This window comes from Hippopotamus amphibius, chromosome 12 (assembly GCF_030028045.1).
Source record: "Hippopotamus amphibius kiboko isolate mHipAmp2 chromosome 12, mHipAmp2.hap2, whole genome shotgun sequence".
Classification (NCBI taxonomy): domain Eukaryota; kingdom Metazoa; phylum Chordata; class Mammalia; order Artiodactyla; family Hippopotamidae; genus Hippopotamus; species Hippopotamus amphibius.
Window position 1 is genome coordinate 85,216,263 of NC_080197.1, and position 20,463 is coordinate 85,236,725.

Genomic DNA, 20,463 nt, shown 5'->3' on the forward strand with positions numbered 1-20,463 from the left:
AAACCCAGCCTTTCTCTGGCCAACCGAACCCCACAAACTGACCTACCTTCTGACCCCCCAAAGTTGCCTCGTGAAACCTAGACCAAACTACACCATCGACCTGAAAGTAGAAGCAAAGCTGGACCCTCTGATTCCAAAGCCCATATTGCTCCCAGCCCACCGTCAGATCACTTGTTCAACTACAACCTGGGCCACCCAATTGTGTCCATGTCCTCCAGCCCCAATCTGCTGGGCCATCTTCCCCAGGGCCTGTCTTCAAGCGCCCCTGCCAGGGCAGCAGAGGAAGGCTCACCTCCATCCCCATCTCACTGTATTTCTTTCTGGCCCATTTCCTGGTTTGTGGCCTGCCTCTCCACCAGACCGTCATCCCCAGAGGCCCAGGACTATAGTGTCTTTCCCACCAAGCACTATGCCTGACCCTGAGGCCCTTCTGCACTTGGAGAGTGAGTGAGTGGATGAATGAATGCGGTTCTCAGCAGTTCTGCCAAGAGCAGCTGCCTGTGGACCCAAGTCTGGGAATAAGCCCACCACCAAGTATGAATTAACCCCTTCTTTCCCTTTCACCAGGGACCCTCTGACACACACACACACTCTCACCAACCTTTAAAATCCTGGTTCTAGGCTTCCCAAATAGCACAGTGGTTAAGAAGCCGCATCCCAATGCAGAGGACACGGATTCGATCCCTGGTCTGGGAAGATCCCACATGCCACAGAGCAACCAAGTCCGTGTGCCACAACTACTGAGCCTGCGGTCTAGAGCCTGTGAGCCACAACTACTAAGCCCACGTGTCACAACTACTGAAGCCCGCGTGCCCAGAGCCCATGGTCTGCAACAAAGAAGCCACCGCAATGAGAAGCCGGCACACCGTAACGAAGAGTAGCCCCTGATCGCCACAACTAGAGGAAGCCCGTGCACAGCAACGAAGACCCAGCACAGCCCATAAATAAAAATAAAATAAATTAATTTTTTTTAAAAAGATTCTGGTTCTATGATACCACCATCATCTGAAGTCATGTGGATCCACAACACCAAAGGGTTCCCCCTTTTCTTTCCCCTCCCCCAAATCCGGCCAGCTTTGTCTTTGCTCTGGGGATAAACAGCCCTTGGAATCGAGGTACGATCAGCCCGAAGGCTCCATCTGCTGCATAACTTTTTATTGTAAAGGAGGAGTCTCAGGAAAAGAGGGGGTGGGGCTGCTCAGAAGGGAAGGGTGCTGGGTCCAGGTAAACCAAAAGCCATGCCTCCCAGTGGCACAGCGTCCAGCCTGTCCCCACACTGGGGACGGATCTGTCATGGTCCAGTAAACTACATTCCAAGACTTTACACTCTCGGGTGGGGGGCAAGGGCCAGAATCGTGGGAGGGGGCGTCTGAGACACAGGGCCAAGTCACTGGGGCAGAAGCGAGGGTTCCCTGACTTCTCCGGAGCAGGGCAGGAAGGGTTCAGCATCCGCGGGACCCGCTGCAGCTGAAGCCCCCGACACAGCCCGGGCAGCCGCAGAGCGCGCAGCCGCCGCCAGGGGCGCTCGTCTCCAGGGCGCGGGGGCCAGCTCCAGGCTGCAGCAGGCCTGCGGGCCCGAAGCTGAGCCCAGCCCGCAGGTGGTGGTGCTGCCCGGGGCTGAGCGGAGAGCGCCTGTTGGAAGAGGAAACCCTTTCTTCTCCCCTGCCCGCGCCCCACCAGGAGACAGATTTACAGAGGCACAGACACCCCCACCGCCACCAGGAGACAGACGTGCAAACTCCCCAAAGAGATAGATAGACACAGATCCCATCCCCCAAGAACCAAACTTGGGAATCCCCCCCAACCCTGAATTCAGACACAGATTCTCCCCACGCGAGAATAAAAGATCTCTTCCACAGGGATCAACCCACAGAACTTCCTCCCACACCCCAGGACAAACCAACAGATTCTCCCTGCAAAAGAACAGACCACAAACCCCCCTCCCCCAACACAGGCAAACACAAAAAGACACTAAGAAAGGAAACAGACCCCCACAAAAGGGAGACACATAGAGGAAGTAGACCCCTCCTCCATTCCCAAACGGATACACATGTGGGGCGGTGGGGGGGGGGGGGGGGGGGCGGGGGGGGGTACAGGCACATAAGGCCCAAATTACTCTATTATTTACTTACTGACGTTTCCTGCCCCAAATCCCAGACCAAGCCTGCAGGAAGAAGGAGGAAGCAGGTGAGTGAATCTATTTACCAGGCAGAATATTCTCCATTTGTCTTCAAGACAAAGCACTCCTGGCCCTCTCCAGACAGGCAGAAATCCTTCCATTCTGCAGGCTGCTTGGTTCTCTCAGATCTTCTCAGCCCTTTTGAGTAGACTCCTTCTGGGCCTTTAAATTCAAACTTTCCTGCCTTAAACTCAAATAATTCACTTTTATTGGTGAATTCTTAGAGAAGGGAGAAGGCAGAAGATCTACACGGTCTTTGCCCTAAACTTAGTTTGAAATTAGAGAACATGAGGGGGTTACTTTGAAGGAGACCACAGAGGAGATAGGTTAATTGTCTAGAGGATATTGTTCAAGCCTCATCCAATCAATTTCTACCCGTGTGTCCTTGAGGAGGTCTTTTAGTCTCTGAGACTCAGTTTCCTCATCTGTAAAATTCGGATAATAGCACCTCCCTCCAGGGTTTTATGGGATTTAAAGGGGATGATAAATGCAGCATGTCTGTTGCATGGTGTGTTCCCTTTCCCTCCCATCAGCCTAGTGGGCCCAGCTGGAGCTGGCAGCCCTTGGGTCTCTACCTGCCTAAGGTTAAAAGCCAGGCCCTACCTGTTGTCATAATCCCTGCCTCCCCCAGGCCTGGAGGAGAGACGGACAGAGTTGAGGAGAAGACACCCCACACCGGGGACTTTACTCCCCCTGGCTGGGCGTTGGCCCAGTAGCTGTCTTTAGACAAACTGGCCCCTGCTTTCTGATCCTGGGGGTAAATGAATTGCCCATCACAGGTGCCAAGGGAGCTCGTAAGCTGGGACCTTTTGTCTAAAGGGCTGTAAGATAGAAGGGAAAACTGGCTCCACGAGAACAGATCCCTGGATACCCAGCTCACCTCTCCCCACCCCCCAGCTGGCGAGGACCCAGGTGGTGCCCTCCCTATGCCCCTGTACTCCTTACCGTGACCACATCTGAAGCACCACCCAGCCCTCACCTGCTCTCCTCCCCTTCCAGCAGCTTGCGGTAGGTGTCGATCTCAAAATCCAGGCCCAGCTTGACGATCATGAGCTCCTGGTACTCGCGCAGCTGCCGCACCATATCCTGCTTGGCCCGCCGCAGGGCAGCCTCCAGCCAAGCCAGTTTGCTCTTAGCACTGCCTGAAGCACCCTCCTCCTGCAGGGCTGCTGGGTCCTTGCCTGTCTCTGGTTCACAGGGCTAGGGGTGAAGGGAAGACCACAGACTGGAGGACATCCTTGGCCTCCACCCTTCCCCACTCAAGGATCCAGACCTTTCTCAATGGCTGGAGGGCCAATGAGGGATTCGAGAACAGATCATTGTGAGGAGTAAGCTTGCCTATTCTGAAATGTGTGTTTGTGTGTCTGTCCCACTGCCAGGGTGGAGGTTGGGGGCCAGCCATCTTGATGACTGAGAGCCTTTGCATCTAGTATAGTAACGCTGCTAGGGTCCAGAAAGCATCAAATGCTTTTTAGCACATGATGCTGGGATTATTGTTTCATGAGGGAAATGAACAGGAAGAATATCCTTCCCTCACAAGAGACTAGCATTTGCAGTCTCTAGGGAAAAATAAGAAGAAAGGCTTGCCTTAGCGAGATGTGCTAGCTGCTTAGGGGATCAGTTGGGGAATCAGAGCAGCTAGGGCCGCTGGGAGACTGACAGCAATGGGCCCAGCCACCCACCCACTCTGCCACCCCCGCAACCTGAACAGTTCATCTGGCCTCAAAGCCATGGGCTCCTGGAGAAGGGAGAACCCCCACGAATACCCCACAGAGCCTGAGACACTTGTATCTGCAGAGAACAAGAACAGACGGGGGGCAGAACCCCTTCCCTCTGTGGGGTGGAGTGTGGGCCGGGGGCCTTGACAGAGAGGGCGGCTGGGAGGAAAGAGAGGAGGGTGAGAGGAGAGAGGTGGGGAGAAAGAGAGCATTCATCTTTCTAAGGCAGAGAGCCTGAGTCGCAAACACAAATGCCTATGGAGCCTGGCTGGAAGAATCAAAAAGTAAAGGCCAAATGTAAACTATATATCAATAGTATCCAGCTCCACAAAGAAATATACACACTCTCATTTTCCTGAAATCACAAGAACCTCTTTCATGTTTTCGGTCTTTCATTTCTCTGCCTTAGATAGAGACCTAAGTCCAGAGCCTTTTTTTTTTTTTTTTTTTTTTGGCCGTGACACATGGCATATAGGATCTTCGTTCCCCAACCAGGGATTGAACCTGAGCCCCCTACATTGGAAGCGCAGAGTCGTAACCATTGGACCACCAGGGAAGTCCCCAGAGCCTTTTCTCTTTGGCAAGGATAACAAGAGTATTTGCCAAGGTGATGACAAATGACAAAGGTCCCTCTGCCTCAGTGTCAAAGGATGCAGTTTGGAGTGATGGGGACTGTGGCACACAAAAGGAGCATGTCCCCTGTGTGAAGATGACAGAGAAGATAGAGTCCTCTCTTCTCTCGCCAGATGTTACTATGTGAGGTCATAGTTTAATATTGCCAGATCTGCACGTTTTTAGAGAGAACCCAGAAAACTGGTTTCTAGGTAAAATCTTGCCATTTCTGAAGATGGGCTCAAATATCACGCTGTGTAGGACAAACAAAACATACAGACATAAAAATGTACATACACATAAAAAATGATATACAAACCAGCATCCATAAGCATAGATATTTACCTACATGTGAATTACTTCCCCACATGAAATACTGAAGGTCTTGGGCAAATGGAAGCGTGATACACGCACACAGCCACACTCCTGTTTGCTCAGACATTCACAAAGAGAAACTCTATCCGTCTATTCCAAAGGATGGGGGGAGGTCTAGTCTGGTTGTCCTAAATAGTGGACCACTCGGCTGCCCTGCCTCCCAGCCCTCACCTGGCTCTTGGGGCCATCCATCTCCACCGTCAGCCGCTGGATGGCCTGGTTAAGCCTGTTCAGCTCCTCCTTGCTGTGCCGCAGGCTCTGCGTATGTTTCTGCACCATTGTCTTTATCTCTTCACACTGTGGGGTCGGGGCAGCCAAGTGTGGGGGAAGATCAGGAAGATGAGGAGAGCAGCAAGGGTACTCAACTGAGGCCAGCAAGACCATTCCATTACCCACCCACCCACCTTCTATCATGAGCGGATCATTTAACTCCTCTGGGCCTCTGTTTCTCCATCTGTAAGATGGGCATCATCCTCCTTCCTAACCCCAAAGGTTGTTGAGAGAATGAAATGCACTTGGCTGGCACAGTGGTGGGTGGGCCACCAGGCCTGGAGATGCCAAAGGTAGCATGAACTCAGCCACAAAGGGCAGCAGTGCAGGGCAGCAGTCTGCTGAGTCTTTGGACTGAGATCACAGAGTTGATCCCAGAAATAAGGGTAGTTAGCTCCAGGAAATCAATTATCGCCCTTCACTACATAGGATCACCTAAATGAATATAAAATGCAGTTAATAAAACTCAATAAAATTTTAAAAATACTTTTTAAAAATCTAAGAATATGAAGAAACTTTCCTAACTTGATGAAGGCTATTAATTTGTGACAGGAGATTCAGATTCTAGCTCCTTCCCCAAACCCAAGGCCACTCTGGGACAACACAAGGGACAAAATCAGTGGGGCTTTTCCCTTCCTGTGTCCTGTCTGCACACACCAACACGTAACCAGCCAGGCACAGTGACCGATGCTTTCACGGTGCCTCCACCATCTATCTCACTGGGGCTCATGACCACCTGTGAAGTAGGCCAGGTAGACGTTACTGTCTCCACTGTCTTCCCTTGAGCAAATTGATGCTCTTCCACTGTGCAAGGAAGCAGGGACCCAGAGGGACATGAGTGACCCTGCCGCTCAATAGCTGAGCCAGGCTTCATCTTAAGCCCATGCATTTTGCTCTACACCCTGAGGGACAGATAAAGCCACACACACCCTTCAACCCAGAGAATAGAAACTGGTCACTCCAGCCCAGTGCAAATTTCCTTCCAAGGCAGATGGGATGTGGGGGAATGGATATAAAGAGACTGCAAAACTTCATCTCCCACCAATCTCTGCCCTATTCCTACTGCCCACACTTTCCCGCTCCCATTCCCCAAAGCTGAAGACACAGCAGACAAGCTTGTGCCTGGCTGGATCCAACAGATCTGGGTGGAGCCCAAGACCCCTCATCCTGTGTGAGCTAATGAGCCCTGTGGACAAGTCTCACCATGATGAACGGAACTGTCACCTCCTCCGAGCCTCCCCTGGGCACCAAAGCTCAGCTGTGGCCCAAAGAGCTTCCAGAATGCTCACCTCTGAGGGATAAAGCCTCTCCTTCCTGGGCTTTGTGACCTCATCTTGCTACCATTGCAGAGTTCTAATGGGGGGGCGGGATGAAGGGACCATTCTGTGAGCCCAGATGGGAGTGTGATGGTCTCTGGGCTGGAAAGGGCCTTGAAGGAAAGAGGAAGAGGAGGAGGAGGGGAGGGAAAGATACTTCAGGTGGGGGAAATGTGTGGAGTTGAGGAATTTGGGCTTATGGAGTGGACAATAGGGAGCCCCAGAAGGTGCTTGAGCAGGCCAGCAGACTGGCATATGATGCAATTTAGGAAGACCTGTCTGGTAGCAGTGTGGAAGATAGGAGAGGGACTTCCCTGGTCATCCAGTGGTTGAGAATCCACCTTCCAACTGTACAGTTCCTGGTCAGGGAACTAAGATCCCACATGCTGCGGGGCAACTAAGCCCGTGTGCCCTAGAGCCTGCACACCACAACTAGAGAGCCTGTGTGCCGCAACTACTGAGCCCATGCGTTCTGGAGCCCACACACCACAACTAGAGAGAAGCCCATGCACCACAACTAGAGAAGCCCACGTGCCACAAGGAAAGATCCCACATGCCACAACGATGATCCCGTGTGCCACAACTAAGACCTGATGCAGCCAAATAAATAAATATTTTTTTAAAAAAGGCAGATAGGAGAGAGACTGAGGCTGGGGATTCCATTTTCATGACTAGGTAGGAAATCTGGGGTAAAAATGAGACTGAAGGAGTAACAGGGATCAGAGAACACAAGTTGATTGGCATTTTCTTTTGTTTTATAAATTTCTCATACATGCAAGAGTATATATAACATACGTTTAATGATTTAAATAGCAACAGTAATAAAACACATCCTTGTGTATCCACCAGTACCTTCAAAGCCCCCTGTGGGACCCTTCCTGAGCACAGCATCCTCCCCCTCTGACCCCATCCAACCTCCAAGGTAACCACTATCTTGGGTTTCTGTGTTAAGCACCCCTTTGCTTTTCTTTATTGTTGTGTCATATGCATATGAATCCCTAAGCAAGTGTTTAGTTTTGCCTCCCTTTAAGCTGTCTATAAATAGAATTACATGTACCCTTCTATGACTTGCTTTTCCCCCTTCAACAGTCTATTTGTGAGATTCGTCCATTTCGGTGCATGTAGCTGTGTTTATTCTTCAGTGCTGTAGAGTGTCCAGGGTGTGATTATTTCTCCATTCTCCTAGGGGTATGCATATGTGTACTTTTTTTGGGGGGAGGCAGTTATAACAAACTATGCTGCTGTGAACTTTGGGGTACCCATTTGCTGGCGTACTTTGGCAAGAGATTCTTCAGGGTACTGGATGTCAAACGTTTTTTGTAACCACAACTCAAAAAATATATTTTATATCATGAATCTGTACCTGCATACATATTCACGCACATAAACGGAAATAAGTTTTATGAAAAATTACTCCCTACCACTATGTACAATGCCCTCTGATCCTCTAATCCAGGGGTCCCCCACTCCCAGGCCGTGGGCCAGTATCGGCCCGCAGCCTGGGAGGAATGGGGCCACAGAGCCGGCCGCAGCAGGTGAGCGGCGAGCGAGCGAAGCTTCGTCTGCTGCTCCCCATCGCTCCCATCCTTCGCGTTGCCTCCTGAGCCATGCCCCCCACCACCACCTTGTCTGTGGGAGAATTGCCTTCCACGAAACCGGTCCCTGGTGTCAAAAGGTTGGGGACTCCGGCTGATCAATCACCTTAATGTGGGCCCTGTGTTTTAGGTAAGCTTTGATGCTGAGGTTTTCATATGTTTTATCTTTAGGTTTTCAATCAGGCCTTATGTTTGGGTTTCATTTCTTATAAATAGCCTATGGATCTCATTATTTATTGAATAATGTAATGAAAATGAAATATCCATGAGCCCACTTACGGCCACAAGAACCAAAACATTGCTAAGAATCTACATCTATCTACACACTCCTTCCCCATCCTGTCCTCTCCCTCTCACTCTGGAGGTAACCACTTCCTTGAATTTGTGTCATCATTCCCTTGTTTCTTTTTTTAATCACATACATTACATACACCTAAAAATATATATTTTAGTTTTTATTGCTTGTTTCTTTAATTTAAAAAACCATTGCTTTTTTTCTTTTTCAGTCTTTTAAATTATATAACTAGGATTCCTCCCCCTAGGATTCATAGTATTCTATTGAGTGAATATATCACACTGTATGTAATTCTATTTTTTTTTTTCCTTTTACAAGGTTGGTCCTGTAACCATTTTTCTAAATGTCCCTTGATGCACATATGTGAGAATTTCTCTTTGATGTACATCTAGGAGTGGAATTTTGGAGTCATAGGATGATAAAATGTTCAACAAGACAAAACAAAAATTATTTGCCAAAGTTGTTACACTAACAGTTTATGCTTTGATTAGCAACGTATAAAAGATTCATATCTTCTCCACATATCTTAATTTTCAACAATTAAATGGTATAATCAACTTTATTTTTGGCTTTGCTTTGTATTTTCATGGTTACTATTGAGGTTGAATATCTCTTTAAATGTTTGTTATCCATTTGGATTTGCTATTCTTTTGTCCATTTTTTCTATTGGGTTGTTTGCCTTATTCCTATTGGATTATAAGTGTTCTTTATATTTCTAGATATTACTGTTTTGTCACTTATATGCATCACAAATATCACCTGCAAATTAATAGCTAGTCTTTTCACTTTCTTTATGGCATATTTTAATAAATAAAATTTCTTAATTTTAATGTAGTCTAATTTATGCTTTTATATTAAGAACTCTGTGTGCCTCGTTTAAAAGTCCTTTCCTATACTAAGGTCAGAAAGACAGTCTCCATTTTTTTCTTCAAAGAGTTTTAAACTTTTGTGTTTGACATCTATAATTTTAATTTGCTTGGAATTGGTCTTCCGTATAACAGAAGTCAGGGATCCAATTTCATTTTGTCCTGTGTGGATAACCAATGTATAGTTCTTTCTTTGCTACTGATCTGTCATACCACTGCTATTGTATATCAAAGATATATACATATAGATATATAGATATAGACATAAATTATGTATGACTTTATATGTTAAGTATAATTTTATTTGTTTTATGTATTTAATATATTTATATAATACATAGAAACAAGAATAGATAAATTGACCAATGTAACAAAAGACATATATTGACATACATTGCATATATAAAACATATGTCATATATACATACATTATGCAAAAATATGTTATATATGTCATATATGAGCATAAATTATGCAATATGTATATTATATATACATACAATATACGTCAATTTAGGGGCTCTCTATTTGGTTTCATTGGTCAATTTGTCTAATCTTGTGTGAATACTACACTAAGTTTTTGTAGTTTTCTGAAAGGGCAAATATTCATTCTTTCTTTTTCATCGATGCCTTGACTATTCTCAAACTTTGCTTTTCACCATAAATTTTAGAACCAACTTGTTAAGCTTTATGTAAATCCTTGTTTGGAATTCAGTTGTAGTTGCATTGATGCCATAAATCAATTTAAGGAGAATTAATATCCTTATGATAGTAAATCTTCTTTTCTATGAACAATGCTGTCTCTCATCATTTAGTTATATATATATATATATTCCATACCCTCGAGGTCTGCTTTGTTAACTTTCACTTCCCATAACGTTTCATAAAATTTTCTACTTCTCTAGGCATAGTTCTTTCACATATTTGTTAGATTTATTTCTAAGTATCTTATGGGTTTTTAAATCATTAGTTTATCCGTTTTATTGAGAAAGAATTTACACACAATAAAATGTATACACATTTCAAGTGTACCGTTCAGAAGGTTTTCACAGATGTATGCCCCCACTTAACCGTCACTGAATGAAGATACAGAACATTTCCATCATCTCAGAAGGTTCCCTCATGCCCCTTTGTTCCCTCTCCCCACCCTATCCCAGGCAACCACTGATCTAATTTCTATCACTGTGGATTCATATTGCCAGTTGGAGAACTTCGTATGAATAGCAGCATACAGTACATATTCTTTTCGAGTCTGATTTTTTTCACCTAGCATAATGTTTTTGAGTCTTCCATGTTGTTTCATGAATCAGTAGTTCATTCTTTTCTATTGCTGACTGATAGTCCATCACTTGGATATAGCTCTGTTTATCCATTCACCTGTTAATAAACATTTAAGTTGTTTCTACTTTGGGGCTATTATGAATAAAGTTCCTGTGTAATTCATGTACAAGTCTCTGTGTAGACCTATTTTCATTTCCTGTAGATAAATACCCAGGAGTAGAATTGCTGTGGCATTTGGTAAGCGTATGTTTAACTCCATAAGAAACTGGCAAGCTGTTTTCCAAGGTGACTGTACCATTTTACCCACCATGAAAGCTCCAGCTGCTCCACACTTGATGGTCAGTCTTTTAAATTTTAGCCTTAGTCTAGTGGGCAAATTTTTTCTCATCATGGTTTTAGTTTAGGTTTCTCTGATGATTAATAATGATGAACAACCTCTCACGTACTCATTGACCCTTAATACATCTTTTTTGTAAAGCATTGACTGAAGTCCTTTGCCCATTTTAATTGAGTTGATTGTCTTCTTGTTGAGAGGTGAGTTAGTTACGTTCACATTTTTTTAATTATTTATTTATTTATTTATTTATTTGGCTGCTTTGGATCTTAGTTGCAGCACTCGGGGTCTTCGTTGTAGCACTCGAGGTCTTTGCTTTAGCACGCAGGGTCTTCACTGCGGTGGCACACCCACCAGCTCAGTAGTTGCACTGAGCAGGCTTAGCTGCCCCATGCACGGCATATGGGATCTTAGTTCTCCAACCAGGGATCGAACCCATGGCCCCTGCGTTGGAAAGCAGATTCTTAACCACTGGACCACCAAGGAAGCCCCTTAATGTTCACATTTAACGTAATCATTGACATGATTGGGTCAACCGTTTTGTTCTTTGTTTCCCATTTGTCTTGTGCGGGTTTCTGTTCTCTAGTGTTCATTTCCTTCCTTCTTTTGAGTTAAACATTTTAAAACATTTTAATATTATTTATTCTGTTGGCTTTTTAGCACTATTTTTTATTGTAATAAATATTTTTATTTTTAGTGATTGCTCTAGAGCTAAAAAAATATGCATCCTTGGGAATTCCCTGTTGGTCCAGTGCTTAGGACTCCCACGTTTCCACTGCTGGGGCCCAGGTTTGATCCCTGGTCGGGGAACAAGATCCCACAAGATGCTCAGTGGGGCCAAAAAAAAATGCCACCTTAATTTATCAAAATCTATTTAGGGTTCATGTTTTACTACTTCACACTTCACAACAGTACATTTACCTACCTTCCCCTCATCTGTGTAATTGTTATATTTTACTTTTACGTACATCATGGACAATGTCATCAATTTTGCTTTAAACAGCCAGTTGACTTGTAAGGAAATCATGGAAAAACTACTCTTTGATATTTACTCACTTTTTTTTTCTATTTCCAGCATTCTTGGTCTTTCATGTAGATTTGAAATTCAATCTGGTGTCATTTCCCTCCCACCTGAAGACTCTCCGTTATCCTTTCTTTGTACTGCAGGTCCGGTGATGACTCATTTACTCCAGTCTTGTGTTTCTGAAATGTCTTTACTTCATCTTTGTTTTGAAGGATGTTGTTGCTGGTTATGGAATTCTGGGTTTATTGTTATCTGGCCTCTGTTGTTTCTAGTAAGGGATCAACAGTGATTATTATTGTTCCTCTGTGTATACTGTCTTTTTTTTTTTCTTCTGGTTTCTTTCTGGCTTTTTTCTTCGGTTTTTAGGATTTTCACTATGATAGGCTTACATGTGATATCTTTGTATTTATTGTGCTTGGGGCTCCCTGAGATCTTGTACTGTAAGTTGGCGGTTTTCATGAAATATGGGAAATGATTCCTTAATATGTTTTTCCATTTCATTCTCACTCTTTTCCTTCTTGAATACCTACTGATATATATGCTAGATGATCTGATATTGTCCCACAGGGCTCTGAGGCTGTTATTTTCTCTTAAATATTTTTTCTCCGTTGTTTGGATTGGAAATGTTCTATTAATCTGTCTTCAAGATCATTGACCTTATCTTCTGACATCTTCAATCTGCTGTTAAGCGCATTTGTTGAAATATTCATTTCAGTTATTGTACTTTTCAATTCTAGAATTTCCCTTTTGTTCTTTTTTATAACTTCCATTTCTCTATTTACTCATTAAGATTATATGTCCTTTTAGCTCAAACATATTTATAATAGCTGCATTTAAGTCTTCATTTGCTAAATTCAATACCCAGGCCATCTTGGGATCCATTTTTATTGATTTTTCTTTTACATTTTCCATTTGTTTCTCTGTGTTGCGTTCCAGGCGATTTCTTCAGATCTATCTGACAACTTACTCTGTCTTTAATTGCATCTAATATGTTATTTAACCATCAATTGGGTTTTTAATATAATTGCTAATTTACATTTCTAGAAGTCTATTTGATTCTTTTTAAAATAAGTCTATTAATATTCTTAAAAAGCTCTTAGTCCTAGGTTACATTTTTTTGGTAGGTTTTTTTTTTTCTTTTCGCTACACCACCCAGCATGTGGGATCCTAGTTCACCGACCAGGTATGGAACCCATATCCCCTGCACTGGAAGCACAGAGTCTTAACCACTGGACTGCCTGGGAAGTCCCCTAGGTTACATTTTTAATACCTTCTTTTTTAAAAAACATATGAAACACACCCATTTTTTTTCTGACTCTACTTAATTCCAGTTATCTGTAGTCTTCCTGGAGATTATGATTTTTTATTAGTTGTGATCTTGCATTTGTTGGAACACTCTCTGGAAGAATTCCTGGAAGCCTGGGTGTTAATGGCATTCCTCTAGAGAGGATTTGTATTTGCTTTTACCAGAGTTGGGGAGAACCACCAACCTGGGCTCATTTTAAACTATGTTCTCATGTTGGGTATTGTGGGTATTTGCCACAAAAAACAAACAAACAAACAAACTCCAGCCCAGAGCTGCATGAGAGCAAACTTGTTTAGAGTTATCAGGGAAAACTTTTCTCTCCTTTACCCAAAGGCAAGGTCAAGATATGCATGTTTTCTTCCTCTCTCTTTGGAGATTCTTTTCCTGCTTCCCCTTTCACTAAGGATCATCCAGTTGCCTGTTAGGGACACTGGGTCCAATTCTCCCTTTCACGGGCCTAGGCTTCGTGTCCTTTCCCCTGACAACAGTGGGCTTCTCTTCCACCCACTGACCACCAGTGCCCAACAGATGTCCCCACCATGCCCTCTGGTTCCATCATTCACATACTTCCCTGGAGTCATGCTTTTTTATTATTATTCAACTCTGATCATCTCCCATACCTTCTTGCCAGCTCATGATGCATTAAAATATATTTTTGAAGTATGTTATCTAGAATTTTAATGACAAAGTTTTTTTCATGGCTCCTGATCTGATATACTGCAAGAAAAGAAGTTGCTGGTGGCATTTTTCAAAGAAAAAAAAAATTCACAAAGTTTGGTTACTCGTTGGGCAGGGAAAATAGGTATCGAAGAGTATTAAGCTGGAGATATTAAGGAGAACTAATAGAAAGATGGAAAGTTGACAAATGGGAATCAGTAGAAGGGGAAATGATGAGGTGTTTTTAAGGCCTTTTCAATCCCAATTATCAAGGCAACATTCAAGTGGAGATGCCCTGTGGGCAACTGGAAGTCTTAGAGATGAATTCATCCATTCTCTTAACATTGCTCAATGCCTGCTACAAGCCAACACTGTGTCAGACACTTTGTAGCACTGGAGAATTACCTCGGGGAGACCTGTGCCATCAGAGCACCCCTCCTCAATGTCCCCAGCCCTGAGCACACAATTGAATAAAGAGCTGACATGGCCCTAGCAGCAGCCTCCACCAGGTTGAGTGCCTTTCTGGAGATCCCACCCACCCCCTCCAGACCTGAACTAATGGACAGAAAGATGCACACACATGATGGGAACTAGGTGATTTTATTTTAAGCACAGATAGCAAGGAGGAAAGATTTGGGAAAGGAAGGGAAGAACAAAAATGCAAAGTAAAGGAAAGTGGGAGGGGAGCTGAGAGGTTGCCCTCCTCATGGGCTCCGGCAGCCCAGAATCCTCAAACAGAATAACACATCCACGGGTCACTCCTCCTAGCAGACTTTCTCAGCCGGAGGGAGGCAGGAGACAAGAAGCGGGGATTCCCACACAACAAGAATTAAGAAGTGGATATTAGAGAAGGCGGGTCAGGAGGAGATCAAGCAGGTGCACCCTACCCCTGGGTTACACATGGTAGAGTTGGGGAGATGGGCCAGCTGGGATCCTCAGAGAGGGTGAGGTGGGCTGGGGGCTTGGGTGCCTCTTCAAGTCCTGCCAGCTTAGCACTTCTTCCAGCTGCTGCCACAGGCTCCCATCCTACAGAACTTGATGCCGCAGGTGCGGGTGGCTGAAAGGTCCCCACATACGACTCCACTCAGGGAGCTGCTCGCACCTGCACAGGGACATTAATGATAAGTCAGAACCTTCGGGGGGGGGGGGGGCGGGGAGTTGGTCCCAAACACAACTCACTCCCCACCAGCCAAGAGCACCCAGGAGGATGGCTCTGGCTCATCCACAGCTCCAGGGAGAAAGACAATGTGAGCTGTGGTCTGTCCTCAGGACTCCCACCCTCACTGGAAGAGAGTGACCTCAATCCCTTCTTAATCTATTCTTCTGTAGCTGATTTCAGGAAGACCTCCTTGGGGACAACCACGCTGATGAAATACCTATTTTGATCCAGAACAAGACATCTGGATCATGGACAAGTGTGTTTAGACAAGGAGAAAGTCGGAGCGTCCTATGATGGGGAAAAAAGACTGACACTCTAACAAGTCTGGACTGAGGAATTATTCCACTTGTGACCTGTCAACCAGCTCCCTCTCTGTAACTGTGTGGCTGGAAATGAATGGAACTCTTCTCCTTGGGTCTGTCCACCCTCAGAGCTAAAACACTCTTCCCACTGTCTAACTTCGGTGTCTCCCCTTCCGGGCCAGATTTACTCACTGATGTTCACAGCACTGATGCCTTCACACAGCCTGATATGAGAGAGAAAAGAGCATTAGGATTGGGCATTCGTCCCTGACAATGATCCCAGAAGTCCTGTGGTCACCAGCTCTGAATCCAGTCACCTAAGGAGCTACCCAAGTCCCTCCCCAGAAGGTCAGAAGAGAAGGTCTGGGGTCCAGCACCTCCAAAGGCTCAGCATCTCCCCACCTCTGTCCCAAGAGATCACAAGGGGCAGGTTCTCCCAGATCCCTCTGGGAAATAGGTCCTGACAAAATGCAGCAGGACACAGAGATCTCTCTCCTGCCCCCAGGAATCCAGCTCTAGCATGCCTCCCCCACCCCTACTGACTGGCTCTACCATCTTGAGCAATCCAGCCTCACTGGGCCACAGGTTTCTCATCTCTCCAATATATTTCTATTTGCCCTTCCAGTTTGAGGCCATTTTTATCCTGCCCACTAACCAATGGTGTTCGGGCGCCAGCTCCCACCGGTTCACAGAGTCTGTTTCATACATCTCTAGCCAACTCTACCTGAAGTCACAGTGGTAGCTGGTGATCAGTCATGACAGAAGTATTTACACTACTGAAATCAGCAAATATTATAGATCAGAGACTTTTTTTCCTCAGAGAACCGGCAAACTATTGTCCCTAACTAAATCATGTAGGAGCCTGTTGGAAATCAGGCAGTGGACCTCAACTAGGACTATTCCCTTAGCCTCTCCTCAGGGAAGGGAGGGAGCCAGAAAGCGTTCCAAGATGGAAGCAGAAGAATGGGGGCTGGGGAAGCAGTGCAGAAAAAAAAAAAAAAAAATGGGGCAGGTGTATGCAAATGAGGCCCCAGCCCCAGCTGTGCTGGTTGTACCCACCTCTGCTCCTCACCCTCCAGCAGGCGCCTGTAGGTGGCAATCTCGATGTCCAGCCCCAGTTTGGAGTTCATCACCTCCTGGTACTCCTTCACCAGGCAGGCCATGTCCTGCTTGGCCTTCTGCAGGGCCTCCTCCAGCCCCGCCAGCTTGTACTTGGCATCATTAAGGGCCGCCTCGCCCTGCTGCTCCGCCTGGGTCACTGCAGCCTCCAGCTTGGAGTTCTAAGGGCCCAGAAGAGAACAAGGTGGCTTATGGTCCCTGGGACTCTGTGTCCACTTCCTGGATGTGTCCAGTCTCTCCCGGCCAGCTGGGATCTGCCCAGGAACAGGGTTCTCCCCTTCATCACCTGAGTCTCCCTGAGTGACCACACCCTGGAACTCTGGTCATCCAAATGGGCTGGAGAATGAATGGTGAGATCCAGCTGGGCACACGCACTGCCTGTGGGACCCTGTGTGGGCCTCAAAGACTCCTACCTGGCACCTGGCATTCTCGATCTCGGCCGTCAGCCTCTGGATCATGCGGTTCAGCTCGTTGATCTCGTCCTTGGTGCGGCGCAGGGTCTCCCCGTGCCGGGTCACCGTGGTCTTGATCTCCTCACACGGGGGGGAAGCAGAGAGGCTCATGGAGCTCAGGATGGGACGTCCCACCCATTCAGGACACCACAGATGATGTGCAGGTTGTTCAGTGCTCAGCCTGTGCAACCATACATGGCAGCCCTGTCCTGCCACTATAACCTGAGAGCTGTCTGCACTTCTTTCACCACCTCTAGGAATCAGAATCCTTGAACAAAAGAGACCTTGTTAATATGCACCTCACATCCCTCCCACCATGTCTAGGAGACAAGGGTCCTGGGACAATCACCTTGCTGCGGTACCAGGACTCAGCCTCAGCCCGGCTGCGGCTGGCAATGTCGTCATAATGAGCCTTGATCTCGGCGATAATGCTGTCCATGTTCAGGTCCTGACTGTTGTCCATCTTGACAATGACCGAGGTGTCTGAGATGTGGGCTTGCATAACTCTCATCTCCTGCGGAGCCAACAGCCATTTACATTACACACACCATCCAAAGCTAAGTAGCACAGAGCTTACAATCCCCCTTTAAACACACACACACACACATACACACACACATACACACACACACACACACACACACACACACACACACACTCACACGAGCCCACCATTTCCAAAGCCCTCAGGATGCAGACCGCCCTGTCTGTTTCCTCTGTATACAGGCTGGCCTGGAAGTCAGAGAGGAGGGCTGAGTAATGTCATCCCTGCCAGTGCTCACCTCCTCATACAGGGTCTTCAGGAAGCCCACCTCCTCTACCAGGCTATGGGCATTGGCTTCCAGATCTCCCTTGCGCACATAGGCACCGTTAACCTCCTGGAGACACAAACACACAGTAGTCCCTAGTTATTGCAGAGGCTTTCCAGGGGGTTCCACCTCCGCCAATCCCATCCCCAGCACTGCAAAGCAACTCATAGGCATAGATGGAGAAGTCAAGGACCAGGGAACTAAGGTCTCCCACCAACTCTAGTAAAATGTCATGTGCGACTTTGGAAAGTCCTTCCATCTGTCTGGGCGGCCCTGTAAAGGAAGAGCTAGAGAATCCTTGCCCTGTCAATCTTCTGAGTGTGAGAAGGGAAATTCCCTTTGATGGGTTGGAATAAAATGTGAGCTTATTCACTGAACAAGGGCATACTGATGCCCTGAGAGCTGCTAGACTCCCAGGCTCCTGGCCCATAGGCAGACTCACTCACCTGCTTGATTCTGACAAATTCATTCTCTGCCGTGGTCCTCAGGGCGACCTCCTCTTCATACCTGCACAAGGAAAGGGGATTTGGAACAGGGGAAATTATTCAGAGATTTGGCTAGTAATGGAAAGGAGGAGAGTCAATCTAATAGAAAGGATGGGTCCAACCTGACCCATCACATCCCTCCCCCAGGATGTCCGAAATATCCTTCTCATCCATCTCTCTCTTCTCAGGTCTGAAACATCCCTCTCACCCACATCCCTTATCATACATGTCTCTAACTGAAGCATGATTTGTTTTAAAGATCTTGGTTTTGTTATTACTCTAATATAATAAACTGATTGCCTGGAAAGGTGGATAGAATTAGCAACTTGAACCAGTGGTTGTGAACAGTGGAGAAGAGGTGGTGTCATTTCTTTGTACCCCCACTACCTAGCGCAATAAAGGAATAAAGTAAGTGCTCAGAACAGGCTTATGGGATAGATGGATGGATGGATGGATGAACAAGGATATGGTCCCTCTTCTAAGAAGTTCATAATGCAATGGAAAAGGGCTCTTTGCTGACATTTCAGCTTATCCTCTCTTCATGTGTCTTCCTGTCACTGCCTTTAAAGCTGACAAAAGCACAAAGTGGGTTAATGAAGAAAGAAGTTTCTAAGGCCAGTGTGCTCAGTGACTCCCCAGCTGTCATAACACATCACCCCTTCTGAGAGAAGTGGACCTTCCCCAATGTACTCACTTCTTCTTGTAGCCCTCCAGCACCTCCTGCACGCTGTTGAGCTCCGAGGCCAGCCTCCCGCTGTCAGCCTCCCCACGCTCAGCCTCCTGCCTCAGTGTCTCGATGTAGCCATTGAACAGTGGCTCCAGGTTGCTCTCACAGCACTGGCGGTTCTGGTAGAACTGCAGCTTGGTCTCCAGCAGCTTGTTCTGCTGCTCCAGGAAGCGCACCTGCCGCCCAGAGGAACAACCATCCAGACACCCGTAATTCCAGCATCCTGCAGGATCCATTCCCCCACCCAGCTTCCACAGCAGTCCTTTCCCCACCCCACCCCAACATACACACGAGGATCACTCTCTATCATTTGAAACGACTGCAGGTATTAGCCCAAGTATCCCATGCTCAAGCGGAAAAGTCCTTTCTCATGCTGGCTTCACCATGCTAAGGATCAGAATCCCCTCCCAAATGACCAAGCTTTCCCCTAGGAAATCTTCCCCGGCTAACTCTCCTGCTGGCCTGTTCCTGTCTGAAGTGAACATTACCCAGGATGCCTCAGCTGGCCCTGGGATTCAATATGAGTGTGTGTGAGTGAGTGAGTAAGTGTGTGTGTGAGAGAGAGAGAAAGAGAGAGAGAAAGGGGGATGGGGCTAAGCGTTCCAGGCAGCAAGATCATCCCAAAGGATGACGCTGTAGTCCTGTTTCTATTTCTGATGTGCATTTCTTATGTGTCTTCTGTATGTGTGTGTGTCCGTGTCTGTGTCATCCTCCCTCTGACATGCAGTTCCAAGCCCGTCCTTGTCTCTCTGTGGGGACCCTGCCTGCCTGGACAGAGGTTATATATCATAACAGTGCTATCATACTAGGAGCCCCTGCTCTATGCTCATGTCTCTGGTCTGTCTGTGCCCTGGATGTGTGTCCACCTCCTCCATCAGACTCTGGGCTCAGCTGGACCACATCTCTCCCGCCCCCTGACTACCCCTCCAGCGCCCAGGACGGCAAGGTTCAGGAAGGGTGTGATCAAGAACACCCACCTTGTCAATGAAGGCAGCAAACCTGCTGTTGAGGTTCTTGATCTGCTCCTTCTCCTCGTGCTTCACACACTGCGCATTGGGGTCGATCTCCAGGTTGAGGGGCGCGAGGAGGCTCTCGTTGACCGACACGGTGGTGATGCAGGGCAGGCTGGGGCGGGACAGGCCGCCAGAGTGGTACCCGAAGCTGTGGTAGGAGCCGGCGCGGAAGCCCCCACAGACACTGCGGCTGCCGAAGCCTGCGATGAGGCCGTGGTAGCAGGAGATGCCGTAGCTGGGGGTGGCGGTGATGCAGCAGCGGCCGGGCCGGGGCCCGCAGGCAGAGATGCAGCTGAAGGTGCGGCCAGAACTGCATCCTTGAGTGGTCACGCAGGAACTGGATTTGCAGACTCCCCTAAGGGAGCTACAGCAAGACGATCCACAGGTCATGGTGACTCTAAGCTGGAGGAGATGAAGCCAGAGGAAGAAGAGAAGGATTCTGAGTGCTCCCTCACTGCCCCTTCCTTTTATAAACCCAGGCACCTGGGGCTGTCTGCCTCGCCACGTGGAGTGACCTTCTTGTCACCTTTATGAGCTTGGGGATTTTCTCAGTCGTTTCTCCTCTCCTG

The 20,463-nt window shown here is 47.0% G+C and overlaps 2 protein-coding genes across 2 annotated transcripts; both read right to left on the bottom strand.

Annotated features, from left to right (window-relative positions):
• Positions 1-1,387: 1,387 nt before the first annotated feature.
• Positions 1,388-5,298, bottom strand: LOC130834084 (keratin, type II microfibrillar, component 5-like). Its single transcript, XM_057704166.1, has 5 exons — positions 5,281-5,298; positions 5,056-5,181; positions 3,159-3,379; positions 2,133-2,164; positions 1,388-1,617 (listed from the first exon to the last, which is right to left on the bottom strand). The coding sequence occupies exons 1-5, from the start codon at positions 5,296-5,298 to the stop codon at positions 1,388-1,390; spliced, it is 627 nt and encodes a 208-aa protein (XP_057560149.1).
• A 9,519-nt stretch (positions 5,299-14,817) lies between these two features.
• On the bottom strand, positions 14,818-20,284 carry LOC130832990 (keratin, type II cuticular Hb1-like). The gene is made up of 9 exons (XM_057702145.1): positions 19,859-20,284; positions 18,849-19,057; positions 18,116-18,176; positions 17,643-17,738; positions 17,204-17,374; positions 16,822-16,941; positions 16,349-16,569; positions 15,482-15,513; positions 14,818-14,930 (listed from the first exon to the last, which is right to left on the bottom strand). The coding sequence occupies exons 1-9, from the start codon at positions 20,282-20,284 to the stop codon at positions 14,818-14,820; spliced, it is 1,449 nt and encodes a 482-aa protein (XP_057558128.1).
• Positions 20,285-20,463: the final 179 nt, after the last annotated feature.